General features: G+C 47.3%; 1 protein-coding gene across 1 annotated transcript in view; it reads left to right on the forward strand.

Annotated features, from left to right (window-relative positions):
• The first annotated feature begins 5,914 nt into the window (after positions 1-5,914).
• TSPAN2 (tetraspanin 2) overlaps positions 5,915-16,192 on the forward strand; it is a 29,416-nt gene continuing 19,138 nt past the window's right edge. Inside the window, exon 1 of the mRNA XM_008056900.1 lies at positions 5,915-6,035. Coding sequence (XP_008055091.1) covers positions 5,915-6,035 — 121 coding nt within the window. The remainder of the gene's footprint in view (positions 6,036-16,192) is intronic.

The following is a 16,192-nucleotide window of genomic DNA, read 5'->3' on the forward strand; positions in this document are numbered from 1 at the left end:
GCCGTTAAAAAAAAAATGTATATCATAGACTGGGTAGCCTAAACAACAGAAATTTATTTCTCACATTTCTGGAGGCTAGAAGTCAGAGGTCAGGGTTCCAGTACGGTTGGGTTCTGGTGACGGCTCTCTTCCTGGCTTGCAGAAGGCCACCTTCTCACTGTGACCTCCCATGGTAGAGAGAGAGCAAGCTCTCTGATATCTCTTCCTAAGGGCACGAGTCCCATCATGACGGCCCCGCCCTCGTGGCCTCATTTAAACCTAATTACTCCCAAAGCCCCATCTCCAAATATCATCATATTGAGAGTTTCAACATGTGGGTTTAACGGGAATACAGTTCAGTTTGTAGCAGCACCTAAAAGATACCTTTGGGAAAGTCTGCCATTCATTCATTTAACAGTGTTTGTTGGGAACGTGTTTGGGCTACAGCCACACAGTCCCTGCCCTCACAGACCTTAGGCCTTATCATTTAAAAAAATACAGAAATACGTAAGTTGGAAAGATTATATGAGATGTAAAGGAAAATACAGATCTAGGCCAGGGTAGGCTTCCCAGAGGAATTGCCATTGCAGCTGAGAGCTATGAGTGGGTGTCTGCTGTGGGGGAGATGGGGAAGAAAGCGTTCCAAGCTGGGCAGACAGCAAGGGCAGAGGCCTCCATGGGGGAGGAGGACCCTTAGCTGTGGTTCCCACTTAAGTACAAGCACACGCGCTGCTTAGAACTTCCCTGAGTGATGCTTTTTACCCCCAAAGGGGGCTTTCTGCTGAATTCAGTCACTAGAGAGCAGATAGCAAGTGTTTGCTCTTTGTGATTCGGTTGGTGGGTAGCTGGGCAAACTGGAGGGCGCCATCTGAGAAGTGATCTTTGCATTCATGCATCTCAGCACAACTCCTCGCCAGCCCTCCACCCTGACTGTGCCTTCCCGGGGGATCATGTTCGCAATTCGTAAAACCTTTTCTTTTTTTAAATGAAAAAAATATGTCCCCAGGGTAGGACATTTCATCAGCAATCCCAGGAAAGTGGAAATAAATATGGTAAAATAAAATGGAACTCCATTAACGAGTTCTGCTTCGTGACAAATGACTTGCCTTTGGCAGGTAGCCATTCTTTAAAGGAAACTTTTGGCCATCCGCTTTGCTTTAAACGCTTTTCAATCAGGTCTCCAGTCCTCTCTTCTGCTTCTTTAGTTTTAGATACACACTGTTTTCTCTGAAGACATATGCTTGCAATTTGCAATTTGGTGTCCTATAACTCTGGAATATGGCTAGCTACTAAAATAACTTGCCCATGAAAATACAGATTATAAGTGTATCTAGTAGTGTCTATTTCGTGTCATGGATTTATAGTTCGCTGTCTGTTTTATTCCCTGCATTCTTCTCTCTCTTTTTCTATTATTATTTTCTTTTTTAAAATAGCAGGCATACTCTTGCCCTCAAAATTCTATTTCGTCTCACTCTCTGAGGGCCTGGTGCACATGCGGTCCTCAGAGAAGGAATGACACAGGAATCAGGTGCTCTGGCATCTTCTCATATGCATTCTAGTGGGCTGGTTCTGTGATTGAATTTCTACCTGCAGGGTTGGACTACCTCCTGGGCCACCCAGTGGGGCTTCTCTTTGAGCCTGAGATCCTCAGGATAAGGGCTGGATCTTCCTCATTTCTGAATCCCTGGTTCCTTGCTCACAATAGATACTCATTAAATGTTTTTAAAATGATTGATCAAGGCCCAACTCATGCTTTTGTTTGTTTTTGAGGTGGGGTCTTACTCTGTCACCCAGGTTGGAGTGCAGTGGCATAATCATGGCTCACCACAGCTTCGACCTGGATTCAGGATATCCTTCCATCTCAGCCTCCCAAGTAGCTAGGACTACAGGCACACACCACCATGCCCGGCTAATTTTTTGATTTAGTAGAGACGGGGTCTTGCTGTGTTGCCTAGGCTGGCCTCAAACCCCTGAGCTAAAAACAATCTTCCCATCTTGGCCTCCCAAAGGGCAGGGGTTACAGGCATGAACCACTGTGTCTGGTCCCAACTCATGCTTTTGTATGAAAAAATTCATTTCTGGGAAAAAATAATAATTCTGGTTGTAATTATTCCAAAGGTAAGGGGGTTGGCACCGGTCCTGGAAGCAGGGCAGCCCTCAGCAAAATTCTTGGGAGGGTACAATGTCTCTCTGGTTCTCACAGCTCTCTGCTCCACTCCCTAGTGTATCCTCTCTAGTCCTCAGCTGCACAGATCTTTACCTCTGACTTCTTACTAGGTCTGGCTCCAGATAACATCTGTGCTCCTGGTGGCTACCATCAGAATAAGGGTTCCTGTGTCCCCTCCCCTCAGGCCTTGCTGTGGGCTTTCCAAGATGGCAGCCAGCAAAGTAGAGTCACATCTGCCCCAACTCCTCTCTCGAGCCCCAGACTTTGACCTGCCCCAGACTCATCCCCTTCCCAACACAGCTACGAGGTAAGGAAATGAAGCCCTTAGCTGTGCTGTTGCCTCTGCCTGGGAGTCTCCTGCTTCCAGTTCCTCCCTGCCCAGCGACTGCTAACTCATTCTTCAAGGCATCAATCAAGATGTAATGACTCCTGCTGGTGCCAGCGGTTGCAGTGGGCTCCAGTCCCAAGGCGATGTGCACACTGTTCCTCTTCAGCACGCTTCCTGCATTGTATTGCATTTATTACTTTATGTGATTACCTTCCAGATCAGATTGTGAGCCATGGGCTTTCTCATCGTTTCCCCAGTGCTGAGCATGGTACCTGGCCTGGACCATAGTGGATTCTTGATAAACAAGCAAGCAAGAAAGTGAGGAAGGAAAAAGAGTTGGGGGTGGGGGAAGGAAAGGAAGAAAAAGGGGTAACCTCTCAACTCTTCTTTGTTTTCACACTGGCTGAAGTTCAATGTAAGAGTAGCTGAGATTAAAAGGACAAGAGAGAAAAGAGGCATGGGGGGTTCTGGCCTCACTGGGTTAAAATTTAGGATTGAGCGGCTGGAAGGCTTTCCTCCGGTCACTGGGGGAGACTGTCTCTTCTGATGCTATGGAATGCAGAGAGTGATAAGCTCTTACTGACTCCAACTTGCTTTATTCCTGACTGGACTGAAATTGGTAAAGTTTTTTGTTTTTTTTCCAAGCAGTCTCTATCGTGTGATAGACCAAGCAAAGCCCAGTAAACACAGGGTATTCCTTGAACCTTATGGATGGTGAGTTAGCAGGACCAAAGAGCTACATGGTCTCAACCAATGTCACTTTCCAGTGCGGTGATGGCTCTGTCTTATCACAAGCACCATCAGCCCTGGCTAGGTCCTCACCCACAGTGTCCCTGACTCAGCTGACAGCCGCCTGCTGGGAGGATTCCCTTCCACACAGTGATGACATTCAGCAAAGCCACAGTTTCCTTTACCCAGAAGGAAACCCGTGTGGTTTGGAGCTGGTGAGGCATGGATGAGCAAACGCAGATTTTTTCCCATTGCCCGATGGCTTTAAATGGCAACCTCTCTTTTAATTTTCCATTATGTATCAAACACATCTGTGCCAGCGCTGGGCACATGGATTCCGTCTGGGAGGAGGATCCCAGACAGCTATAAATTAGAGCTTGTGTTCAGAGATTCCAAAAATGTGGTCTCGTGGTAGGGTGTCCCTGGGACCCGTCACCCCCTCCACAGTCTGCTGGGTGGCTGCCGGCTTTGGCCTGATGCCTCTGTCAATAGATTTTGCTTTGTATTTGCAAACTCTGCCTTTCCATCAAGTTGCCACAGAGACGAGGGTGTGCAGGGTTGCCTGTGAGGATTTGCTTTGGGCAGACTTGTCTGACAACCTCTGGCTGCTCCTAGGGACAGTACTTGACCCAGGGAGTCACTCTCCTTCCTTCACAGGAACAGCAAAGACCTCAAAACTGGTCTCCTCCCACGTTATAGCTTCACCCAAGAAGACCCTTCCCACTTTTTCTGGCTTGAACATAGAAACTACCATGTCATACTTTCTAAAAACATTTTTAAAGTTCCAAGAGAAATACATGCTTAATGCAGAAAACATAGAAAATACAGCGAAAAGAAAAGCAGTCACCTGCAATTCAACCCTTAATGGATAAATATTGTTAATGTTCTAGCAAGATTTCTTTCAATGGGTTTCTGTCCCCTGCTATCCTTAAAAGTGCAGACATCTTTCAAAAGCTGGTTCAGCCCGGTTCCTTTAGCTGTCCCTCATATTATCCAATTAGTGCCTTCCTCTAAGGACTGGAAACTTTTAGTTATTCCACTTGGGAGCATCCAGCTGGTAGAATTCTGCCCCTCTGACTCCTCCTCCCTGAAGTCATGCTGCTTTTCTGAAGAAGCAGGCCCCAGAGGGAATTGGCCTTGGGGGATAGAAGGTAACAAGGGATAAAGTCCCTTATAAATCCAAACAGGTGACCCTAAAGGGTAGCATCCGGTCCTTTATAAGCTATCCCACAAGATAGAAGGCTTCCGTATCCAAAGACTCTGGTCTCACTCTGACTGTGATATGATTTCTCCTTATTGGGTCTCGAACCCTCTAACTTCTGTCCTGTTGCCAGCATCTGGGTGTGCTCTGCTCTGTTTGGACAGGGTCAGCCTCTACACGGGTCATCTGGTGGCAGGTAGGGCAGCCCAACGGTCCCTGGATGGGCTGGCAGGACCAGGAGGCTATTTTTACATCTCTGCTTACTTTCCTGTAGTGTTCCGAGCCCAGAAGGTGCCCAGTAAGTATCTGTTGATTGATTGATACTGTGAAACTCGAGAGTGGTGTTTGTGGAGAGAGAACACCGTGGCCAGCGCCTGCTGGCGCCCAGTGGCAGAGGCTCAGTGATGGCCCACATGGCTTCCAGCATCCATGCTGAGCCTCACAAAAGCCTTCAGAGTGGAGAAGGACAGGAAGACGGGTGATGACTCTACCAGCCGCCAGCCTGCCCAGCCACTGCCTGTGCCAGCCACTCAGCCTCTGCAGGAGCCACACAGCACACAGACCCTGCTTTTTCAGAAAATTATTTTTTCCTTTCTCACTTTCCATGGAAACTCAAAATAGCAACCAAAAAAAAAAAGAGCCTCCCTCCCTACTGGCAAAACCATCCCTAGGCAGGGCAGTGACCACCTAGGACCAGGGAGAGGGCTAGAGATGCCTCTAAAACAACTTTCTATTTGGGGCTGTGGGCAGACTCTGAGGCTGATGTATTTTCTTCAGTTTAGAAAAGTGGGTTTCCCTTAGGTCTTGGAGTTCATCTTGCTCTTTGTGACCTGGCGGCTGAGACGCAGTCACCTCTCACTGTGGTGTTGCTGAGGCGGTCCAGTGTGCCCTGCAAGGGACAGTTAGGAAGGGGCAGATGCCTTCCAGGGGGAAGGTTGTTGGAACGTTGCTTGTGACACCTCCTTGGCTGGGCTGTGTGTCCCCATCACCAGGGCAGCCTGGCAGCGTGGAAAACCCTGCACTCGGAATGAGGAAAACCCAGTTCTAATATCACGTTAGGGGCTTGAGGGGCTTTGAGCATATAATTTCACCTCTCTGACCCTCCACTTTTTCCCCTATAAAAAATCAAGGGTAGGCTGGGCGTGGTGACTCATGCTTGTAATCCCAGCACTTTGGGAGACTGAGGTGGAAGTATTGCTTGAGCTTAGGAGCTCTAGACCAGCCTAGGTAACGCAGAGACCTCGTCTCTACTAAAAACAGGCCTGGTGGCATGTGCCTATAGTTCCAGCTACTCAGGAGGCTGAGGTGAAAGAACTGCCTGAGCCCAGGAGGTCAAGGCTGCAGTAAAGCCTGATCGTGCCACTGCTCTCCAGCCTGGTGAACAGAGTGAGACTCCAACTCAAAAAGAAACAAAAACAAACAAGTGAAGGGTGGACTAGGTGATTTCTGAAGGGGTGACCCCGCCACTCTTGAATCTGTATACATTCTTTCCCCTTCCATTGTGAACGTGATGTTGTCTACCTTCCAGCTGGCTGGATCGGCCGTCATTGCTTTTGGACTATGGTTCCGGTTCGGAGGCACCATAAAGGATTTGTCATCAGAGGACAAGTCCCCAGAGTATTTCTATGTGGGTGAGTGACTTCAGCTTCCCTAAGCTTTAACTCAAGGTAGGGCTGTGCAGAGGCTTAGAACAGAGCCTGTGCTTGAACTTTTGTGGGAGGGGGAGGGATAGGGGGCAGGGGAAGAGGAAAAAGGAGACCACACCTGAGCCCCTGTGTCCCTCACCTGGCCCTCAAGGAAAAGCACCGGCTGGCAAGGCAGGGCCTTGCCCCCCACAAAGCCCATCCGCTGCTCCTCAACACCGAGGATGGCCAGTGTTGGTAAGAGCGCCCTGTTAGGCTTCTGTTCTTTGCGAGAGAAGAAGTCTCAAGGAAATGTAGCTAACATGCATTTCAAAGAATTGGCACACTCCCTTTTGCCCTCTGCATAAAGGGGAGACACTGCAAGTCTGTCACTTGCTAACCCCTCTGGGGTGACCCGGAGCCCCGTGCGCAGTCAGGGTTTTATTGTATGATCTTGTGTTTCAAATGGTCTAGGATGAAAATGCAACTCAAAATGGAGAGAGACAACTCGAGGTTTGGAGGGGCTCCTTCAGTCCCTTCAAGACTGGGGATAGAAGAGAGGAGGAGAGGCCGGGAGGGAAGGAGGGCGGGAACGGAGGGGGCACGGCTGGGCAAGGCTGCCCCTGGGGAGAGGCCTTGGTGGGGGAGGGGCAACAGCTTTACTCCCCCCCTTCCCTGCCACAGTAGGCGGGGGATGAGGAGTGCGGGGTAGGGGCAGGGGCTTTGAGTGAGGGGTGAGCATGAGTGCCCTGAGATTAGGTGACCTCCATCCAGCCCTCTCCTGTGGCCTTGTCTTATTCTCCAGCTGGACTCTAGATTTCAAAAAGCCCAAGACCGTTGCCATTATAGACACCGCCCTCGTTTGACGGGCTGTTTTCAGAGCCACACCAAAGAAAATGAGCTCTGATTGCCTGTGGTGACCTCTGTGCCTGGCAAGAAGGAGGGTCCCGCCCCAGTCATTGGCTCTAAATCTTTTTCCCAGGAGAGGGAGAGTCCAGGTTCCACTCAGAGCCATGGGCGTCCTCCTGGACGCCCACGGTTGGGTCACCTCTTCTTCCAAATAGTCTTCCTACATAGCATCCTCCTATGAGAAGAGCCATATCCACTAGGATACTTCTAGAGGAAAGTAACAGAAAATCTACTGAAGATGGCTGGACAACAGAAAGGACATTCCACACTTTGTAAAATCTTAGACGCAGCTTTTGGAAAACACCCCATTATTTTAGGTTCCATTAAGAAAGAAAAAAAAAAATGCTGCCAGTTGAACTATGACATGCCATCAAAGATGGATCTTAATTTCAGAATTGTTAAAAATGTAAAAAAAAGAAAATCTCAAAAGGGATGAAATATGGCAAAAGCGGTCTGGACATGAACAGACACGTCTCAAAGGAAGACATCCAAGCCCCCAACAAACAACCAAGCATCCAACAAGCCTCACTAATCACCAGAGCAATGCAAATAAAAACTGGAATGAGATACCACCTCACACCAGTCAGGATGGCTATCCCTGAAAAGTCAAAAAACCAGTGCTGGCGAGTCTGTAGAAAAAGGGAACGCCTCTATGCTGTTAGTGGGAATGCCAGCTAGTTCAACCTCTGTGGAAAGCAGTGTAGTGATTTCTCAAAGAACTAAAAATTGAGCTCCTATCCACAATCCCACTTCTGGGAATATACCCAGAGGAACATCAGTCGCTCTGCCAGAAAGACACTGGTACACCTATGTTCCTTGCAGCATTATTCACAATAGCAAAAACACGGAACCAACTCAGATGCCCATCAAAAGTAGACTGAATAAACAAACTGTAGTACATACACACGATGGAAGACTATGCAGCCATAAAGAAAAACAAAGTCACGTCCTTTGCAGCAACATGGATGCAGCTGGAGACCATCCTTCTCAATGAACTAACGCAAAAGCAAAAAGCTGAATACCACATGTTCTCACTCATGGGTGGACCCTAAATATTGGGTCCATGAGTACAAAGGCAAGACCCACAAACGCTGGGCACTGCTAAAGGAGGGGGAAAAGAGGTTGGGGGCATACAGCCACCCACTGGGCGCTATGTTCCCTACCAGGGGGAGAGAGAGCTTGCTAGAAGCCCACACCTGACCTGCACACAGTTTACTTAGGTAGTAAATCCTCCTATGTATCCCACGGCTCTAATTTTTTTTTAAGAGCCATCATGTTACACCTCTGTTCAAAAAAAATAAATGAAGTAAATACTAAACACACACACACACACACACACACACACACACACACACACACACAAATCTGGGGATGGGATCTTCCCAGAATCAGCTTCTTTCCCTCTCTCAACTCTGCCACCCTCAGTCCTTCCTCAGATGTCTCCCCCTCATGATTCTAAGATAGCTGCAGTGGCTCCCAGTATCACATCCTCATACAGCAATGTCCAAAGGAGGAAAAAGGCCTCTCCTCATATGGCCCTTTGTAGGAATGACGAAAACCTTCCTCAGAAGCGTACTGGCCAGAATTGCATTGTGTGTTCATGCCTGAACCCATCGTGGCCAAGAAGAGAATTACTAGGCCGGGTTCTCTGGCTGACTGATATTTACTCCGGGACCTGGGCAGGAGCCCAGGCTTTCCCCAGAGGACCTCTGACACTTGGACCAGATTAGGGTTTGGTGACAAGGAAAAAGCAGAGAAATCTGCCATAGACTTCACACCGAAATGCTCTTTTCTGCCTACAGTTTCCAAGTGGCACACACCCATCCATCCACACACAGCATGTTCCTCCTGGGAGGACTCCTGGCTCTGAAAACCTCCCCAGAAGCATTCTTCTGTCGCAGAGCAGGCCCTGAATGTTTCGAGGACAAGCTCAGCCTCTTCTTGTCTCACACCACCCAGGAGTCAGTGAGCCCACCCCAGGGGACACACAGGAACACGCAGAGGAGGGTAGGGGAAGGAACGCATTTTCCCTCATGTAGCTCATATTCTAAGAACGATTCCCCACAATTCCCAACTCAGTGTTAGCACAGTCACAGTTCAGTGCACACTGGATGAGCTGCAACAAAGTTTAATCCCACTTTAATGGGATCCTTGCCTCTCCAGATACACAAAGAAGAATCCTAGAAAAACTGGAATTGTCTTTTGGAGGACAGGCCCCTTGTAGTACACTCGGAATTTGTTCCTCCAGATCAAACGGTCGAGCAAAGTTTTTACCTGGAAGTTTTGAGAAGGCTGTGTCAGGATTTGTGGAAAAAATGTCCCCAGTTATGGCAAACACGTGACTGGTTCTTCCACCATGACAATGCATCTGCCCACACCACACTAAGTGTTCAGCAGTTTTTTAACCAAAAACCTCATGGCCCCAAACCTCACCCACCCTATTCACCCAATCTTGCCCCAAGTGACTTTTTTTTTGTTTCTCCAGATGAACAAAGTCCTCAAAGGAAAATGTTTTGCCGATGCGGAAGAGGTGTAACAAAAAATGGCAGAAACACTAAAAGGCATCAAAATTGACTAGTTCAAAAACTGTTTTGAGAGTGGAAAAAGCATCTTGATAGGTGTCCTGCATCAAACAGAGAGTACTTTAAAGGTGACTGAAGTGCAAACACTTAAGGATAAATGGACAATTTTTTATAAATAAATTCTGGGTTTTTTGGGGACGCACTCGCCCCACCTGTATACAGAGGAAGTGTGCAGTAATCAATAGCGCACAGCAGTCACAAGCCACAAGCATATGGTGGGGGCTGCACCAGTGATCCAGACATAACTACTGAATTATGAAATGAGAAAGAGCCCTGGGGGCCAGTGGGACAGGCCTCTGGGTGTAGGGGTCTTGAAGAACAAGCAGGTTTCAGATAGACTGAGTTAGAAAGAGCCTTATTCATGACTCTGACTTAGGCTGGCAAACACATGGCAGGCAGCTACCATCCTTCCCTTGTCTGGAGAATATGGCTATTGTTCAAGACTTTCTCTGGGGGAGTCTTCTTAACCCAGCTCTTCCCAACCATTTATGACAGATCCTTTTCTTTTCCTACCTCCTCCTAACATGAGGTCCCTCCCAATACATTAGTGGAAATTGTTGCTCCTTCAATTCAGGCTTGGGGTTCTGGGGGTAGCGTTCAATCTCTCTATACTCGCATGCCATTGGATTTGCTCTGGAAGCCTCATCTTCCTCAGGTGTACTCCTAGGAGTTTCCAGCAAAACTTTTTGTGCCCTTAGGTCGATGGGGAGGAGTTTACCCTTAGCTGAAATCAAAACACTGGGAAGAAATCAACCAGTTTTGTAACGTTCACAAATTCTCTTTCGAGTTATTTGGCAATAATTAACTGCCATAAGCCCAGACACCTACCTACCTTCACTGACAGGTTTGAAGTTGAAGGATTTAAATCCCTATGTAATTTTTGTGAGATTGAACTGGAAATTTTTCAGCAATAGTAAAGAAAAACCATTTTAAAAGACCCTGAAGATCAGGGTTACATCTGAAAGGATCCCTAGCCCTCAATAATCATCAACATCTGTCAAGTTAAAAATATCTCCATGATTATTTTAATATTTTGTATTTCACCCAATATTTGACTTTCTGTTAATGTATTTACATATTCAAGCAGAAGTACCATTTTTTGGTCAATTTCTCCACTTGAGGAAAAATATATAACCTGCCAACATAACCAAAGTATAACATCAGCCAGCATTTATAGTCCTGGGCTCTAGGGTCACACAAAAAATTATGAGAAAGTCTAATGTAACTTTCAATGTAAATGACTCATAGACTTGATTATTTAAATTACAGTAAAAATTAGTACATAAGGCTGAGTGTGGTGGCTCATGCCTGTAATCCCAGCACTTTGGGAGGCTGAGGCAGGAGGATTACTTGAAGTCAGGAGTTTGAGACCAGCCTGGGCAACATAGCAAGACCTTGTCTCTACAAAAAATTTAAGAAGTTAGCCAGGTATGATGATGTGAGCCTGTAATAACCAGCTACTTGGGAGGCTGATGCAGGAGAATTGCTTAAGCCCAGAAATTGGAGTCTGTGGTGAGCTGTGATTGTGCCACTGCACTCCAGCCTGGGATAGAGCGAGACCCTGGTTTCAAAAAAAATGAGCGTGTAATTAAGTGCTAACAAAGTGGTATTTGCAGTGAATATATCACAGGTCATTCTAAATGGATGAGACAAGAAGGATTTGAGTTCGATTTTAAAGACTGGTCCATAAGCAACGGAGAGAAGGCAGGATGGGAAGGCTGAGGGGCGAGAATGCACAGGCGCGTGTACCGGCTGGTGATGGCACACCCACGCTGGGCAGAGGACTCTCGCTGGAGTGTGGGGGTTGGGCACGGTGGGCCGGAAGATCAGGATTAGGAGCACTGGCAAGGGGGGAGGACAGGTATAGTGGGCTTTAAGTGGCAGGGTTAATTTGGGGCTTGGACACTGCATTTTAAAGAACTTATTCTGGCAGCAGTGGAATGGGAGGGAAGTCCCCGGGCAGAAAAAGCAGAGTAAATTATTGATATAGTCAGGGCTGAAGAAATAAGGGCACACCCCACAGTGGTTACAGGAGGAATTTTGGAGAAAGAGGCAGAAAGCCAAGAAACATTCTTAAACCTGATCAGACTCGGGCAGAAGAAATCAACATGGCAAGAGGTCTGAGTGGTGGACAGAGTCAAGCCTACGAGTGATCATTTGTGCTTTCCAGATGGGACCCTCAGGCCCAGGTATAAGGAAGGGGCTTCCCGCTCAGAGACAGGGGTCTTGGTGTGGAGCTGAGGGGGAAGCCAGTCCCGGGAGCAGCCTCCATCTGTGTTGCTCCTGAAATGAAGTGTCGGTAGCAGCTTCACAGGCATAGATCTGGGTTCAACATAAGAAAACCTTTTTTTAGGATTTGATAAATCAGAAAAGTTGACCAGACTTTCCCAGATGAAGGTGAACTCTTTTTTAGGTCGGTGTTTAGCCACTAATTTAGCAAAAATCAGAACTGAGTGTTTATCCCTTCTGGAGATTCCTGCATTGAAGCAGGAGCTGAGCTCGCTCGAGACACACATTCCTGATTCTGTTTTCTAATCTAACTCAAAGCCACGTGCACACTGCCTCAGATATGAGCACTGGGTTATCGTGCCACTTCTCGATGCACATGCCCTGTCAAGACTCTCTCTGTTGCAAACCACAGACACCTACTCAAACTGACTTAAGCAAAAGAGGCAGGTATTGACCCACATCACCGAAAGGTCCAGGATTAGTACTCATCTCAGAGACTCGAATGATGTACCCAGAATCCAGTCTGTAAGCCATCTCTTGGTTCTGCTTTCCTTTGGCACCATTTTATGAAGGTTTCCTCTGCATGTGATAAAGAGGCCGCCGGTGGCTCTAGGCTCGGTCTCTGGAGTAACCTGAGTAGAAGAACATGCGTCTCTCATTCCAACAGATCCAACTACACTCTCGAGCCTAACTCTCACTGGCAGTTGCCAACCTTCAAAGATGCCAGCATGCATTGTTTAAGTCTTATTGGTCTCCTCCTCTAGGTGGCAGTAGAGCCTGTTAAATACATAGGGGGCTATACAGTGCAGGCGATTGTGCTTGTTAGGTACCTAGGCTTCCTTTGTTGGACTAAGGACAAACTGGACTTACAAACGTGCTTTTGGAACAGAATTCATTTGTATGTTGGGGGCTTGCTGTTTTAGGTCTAGTGCCCCTCTACGAACCAGTCATTGTGACCAGCCGCTTGTGGGCATACGCCTGGACTTTAGGTCTACCCTGGAGCCTGAGGCGAGTCGGCCCTCTCAAACCACAGGGACTGAGGATGGAAGAGGTTCCTTTTTCCAACTGAGAAAAAGAAGAAGTGAATTATGGGTAGGAAAACCAGCAGCCCACAGGCAAACCCGGAAGCCTTCTTGTCCCTGGCGGCACACGGCGTGGATGCGGGCCTGTCCACCCTTCGCTCTTCCCCAGCCACCGCTCCACTCCCTGAGGCAGCCCAGAATGGCTGGTGGTGAGGGTGCTCATGAGAAAGATCCCTGCTCTGCAGCAATAAAACAAGAAGAAAAACACGCTAGGATGTCAGGCAGGCACTGGCACGCACACAGTGTGAGGTAATAGAACCTCAGAAAAGCAGGCCCACTTTTTAGAAAAAATCTCCATCCGTGTCACTGTTGACCGATCCAAGTGAATATTTTCTTTTCAGAATAGGTTCCAGAGCCATCAGGCCATGAAACTCCAATCACCCCTTTGTTAAAGGGTGTCTCCAATGGACTTGGCGTAGTCAAGTGATCCTCAAATAAATAAGGCTTCCCTAGCAGGAGTCCCCTCTCTGAGAAGGACCCAGGAAGACATGTTATCTAGCTTCCTGCTTCTGAGTAGATGGTTTCCAAACTTTGTGAGAGGAACTATGCCATCTTTGGGGGATTGTGTTCCCTTCCGGTACCTTGGTTCTCTGTGGTGGTGGAGCTTCCCTTCTGATGATAAAGAACAGGTGTGACTTCCAACCAGGGGCCACGGTAGACCCTAGGCCGGGGCAGGAGTCGCCACCTGAGGGAAGTGAGGACAGGCAGGCAGTACAGGCAGTCTGGCCGTCACCTGTGCCTCTTCTCAAGGCTCTGGGTCCAAGCCAAGGTCTGGAGGCCCATCCAGGGTGCCCATATTCACTGGTTGCTGAGCTGGAGAAGAGAGAACCTAGCAAGAGTGGCACCAGCAGCAGGAGGCCTCTTGTTGCTCAGTGTGGCCTCGACCCTCTCCGCTCTAGTCTCTTGCAGGGCACTCTTGGGAGAAGACCCTGCATCTTCTGAATCCCAGCAACCTGCTCATCTGACCTCTTGTTGCAGTCCTCTCCTGGGTAGGCCGGCACCCTAGGGGTCTTCTTTCTAGGGGTGCAGAGGGGGAGTGATCCCCTCAGCCCTAGGAAAGCTGGAGAGACTGTGTGCTTGGCACATGAAGTCATGTCTGTGAGCAGAGGACATTAGCAGGTTTTCTCCATGAAGGGGTTGCCCACACACCCAGGAGCCTCTGGGCTGTCCACAATTGCAGCCTGACTGCAGCTGTCTCTGTCCAATTCAGGGTATCCAAGCCTGGCTTTGATTGTAGCTGGATATTATATGTAAGGAAAGCTTTCCAGTGCTGAACATGAAGGGACTGGATTGCCTTCTTAAAAACTCTGACTCACTGTGGTCATGTTATTTTCCTTCTTGGTTTTGGTCATACCTGACTGCCATGGTAGCTGGCTAACATTGTTGAGACAACTTCTCCAAAGCATTTTTACAAGAAGTCGGAGCAGATGATCATTTCCATCTTGCAGATAACAGAACTGGATAATGGAGCCCTTACCTGAAGCCTCACTTGGCAGGCCTGGAGTTCTGACTCCCAGTCCTGTGCCTTCTGAGGAAAACCCAGGAATCATGAAGTCTAGACACCTCAAGCACTTTTCTCAAGGAAGAAAAAAAAATAGCCCTCCTGCCACTAAAATGTTGCAAAATGAACAACTTTCTAGCTAAGAGAGTCGCTGTGAGCTTCTGAGTTCCTACTGAGAGTGTAGCGGGGGAGTTAAGGGTGTGTAGTTTGGAGCAGACCAGCTGGCTTCAATGCCAATTTTCCCCTTCACCAGCTGGGCAATCTTAGGTAAAGTTCCTAATTCCTCTGTGTCTCAGATTCCTCAACCGTGGAATACACACATGCTTAAGCATAGTACCCATTGTGTGGGGAGCCCTCGATAAATGTTGCCTGTTGTTATTACAGGTTGAGCCTCTCTAATCTGAAAATTCAAAATCCCAAATTCTCCCAAATCCCCAACTTTGCGAGCACCTGCATGATGCTCAAAGGAAATGCTCATGGGAGAAATCTGGATTTGGGGATTTTCAGACTAGGAATGCTCAACCAATGGAATACACATATTCCAAAATCTGAAACACTTCTGATCCCAAGCATTACTCAGCCTGCGCTGTAATGATGAAACAGGATTGCCCTCGAAGGGCACAATTACATGGGAGCATTCAGGAAGAAAACTCAAAGGACTGGCCTATGTGCCAGTTAGTCACAATGAGAGACTCATTTATAACCTTGAGATGTCTCAGCCAGCACATTCTGGAGATGAGGTCCATTAAGAGTACAGTACAGATGCTACCCAGACCAGGCTGGGCCACCGAGAAGTGGCGGTTACTACTACCAGTGTTGAATGACTCCACAGCTAAGATATGCTAAGCACTTGGAATAAGACTCAATAACTGATTGCTGCTGTTATAATTTAGAGAGAAGTCAGATTCTTCCCCTTGCCAAAACTCATCCAATATTCTAAATATTTACACAGTCATATATATTCAGGAGAAACTTGAAGGGGAAGTTGTTAATGCATAAAAAAATTTTTTAGATGAAAACTGATCATTAACAGATTGTGTAAAACCATCTACTGCCAAAGGTATTAAAATTGATGACCGCTCCCAGTCCCAGAAAGGGGAGAGCCATTTTAAAATGAGTTTAGGCTGACAGCTTTCTAGGAAGCCCTCTCTCGTTTTTATGTTACCTAAAATACTTCTAGCTTAAAAAGATCTGAAACCTAAGAAAGAAATGATGAACTTGCCCGAGAAGGTGTTCCAGACCTCACCCCAGTTATTATGACTGTTATCAAAAAGACAAAAAATAACAGACGCTGGTGAGGATTTGAGAAAGAGAACACTCATACACTGTTGGTTGGGATGCAAAACAGTAGAGCCACGATGGAGAACAGTATGGAGGTCCCTAAAAAAACTAAAAATAGAGCCACCATATGGTTCAGCAATTCCACTACTGAGTATGTATCCAAAAGAAAGGAAATCAGCATATGGAAGAGTTATCTGCACTCCTGTGTTCTCAATAGCCAAGATATGAAAACAAGCTGGGTGCCCGCCAACAAATGAATGGATAAAGAAATGTGGTATGTATCCCCAATGGAAAATTACTCAACCATAAAAAAGAATAAAATCCTGTCATTTGCAGGAACATGGATGGAACTGGAGGATGCTATGTTACATGAAATAAGTCAGGCACAGAAAGACAAATGTATTCTCTTTCATATGTGGGTGCTACACAAGTTGACTTCGTGAAAGCAGAGAGTGTAATGGTGATTACCAGAGGCTGCAAAGGAAAGAGGCTGAGGATGAAGAGAAGTTGGTTAATGGGTACAAAAATACAGTTAGAAAGAACAAGTCCTTAGTATTTGATAGAACAGTAGGGAAATCATAG

Source organism: Carlito syrichta, unplaced genomic scaffold (assembly GCF_000164805.1).
Source record: "Carlito syrichta isolate Samal-C Ts95f unplaced genomic scaffold, Tarsius_syrichta-2.0.1 Scaffold302570, whole genome shotgun sequence".
Taxonomy (NCBI): Eukaryota; Metazoa; Chordata; class Mammalia; order Primates; family Tarsiidae; genus Carlito; species Carlito syrichta.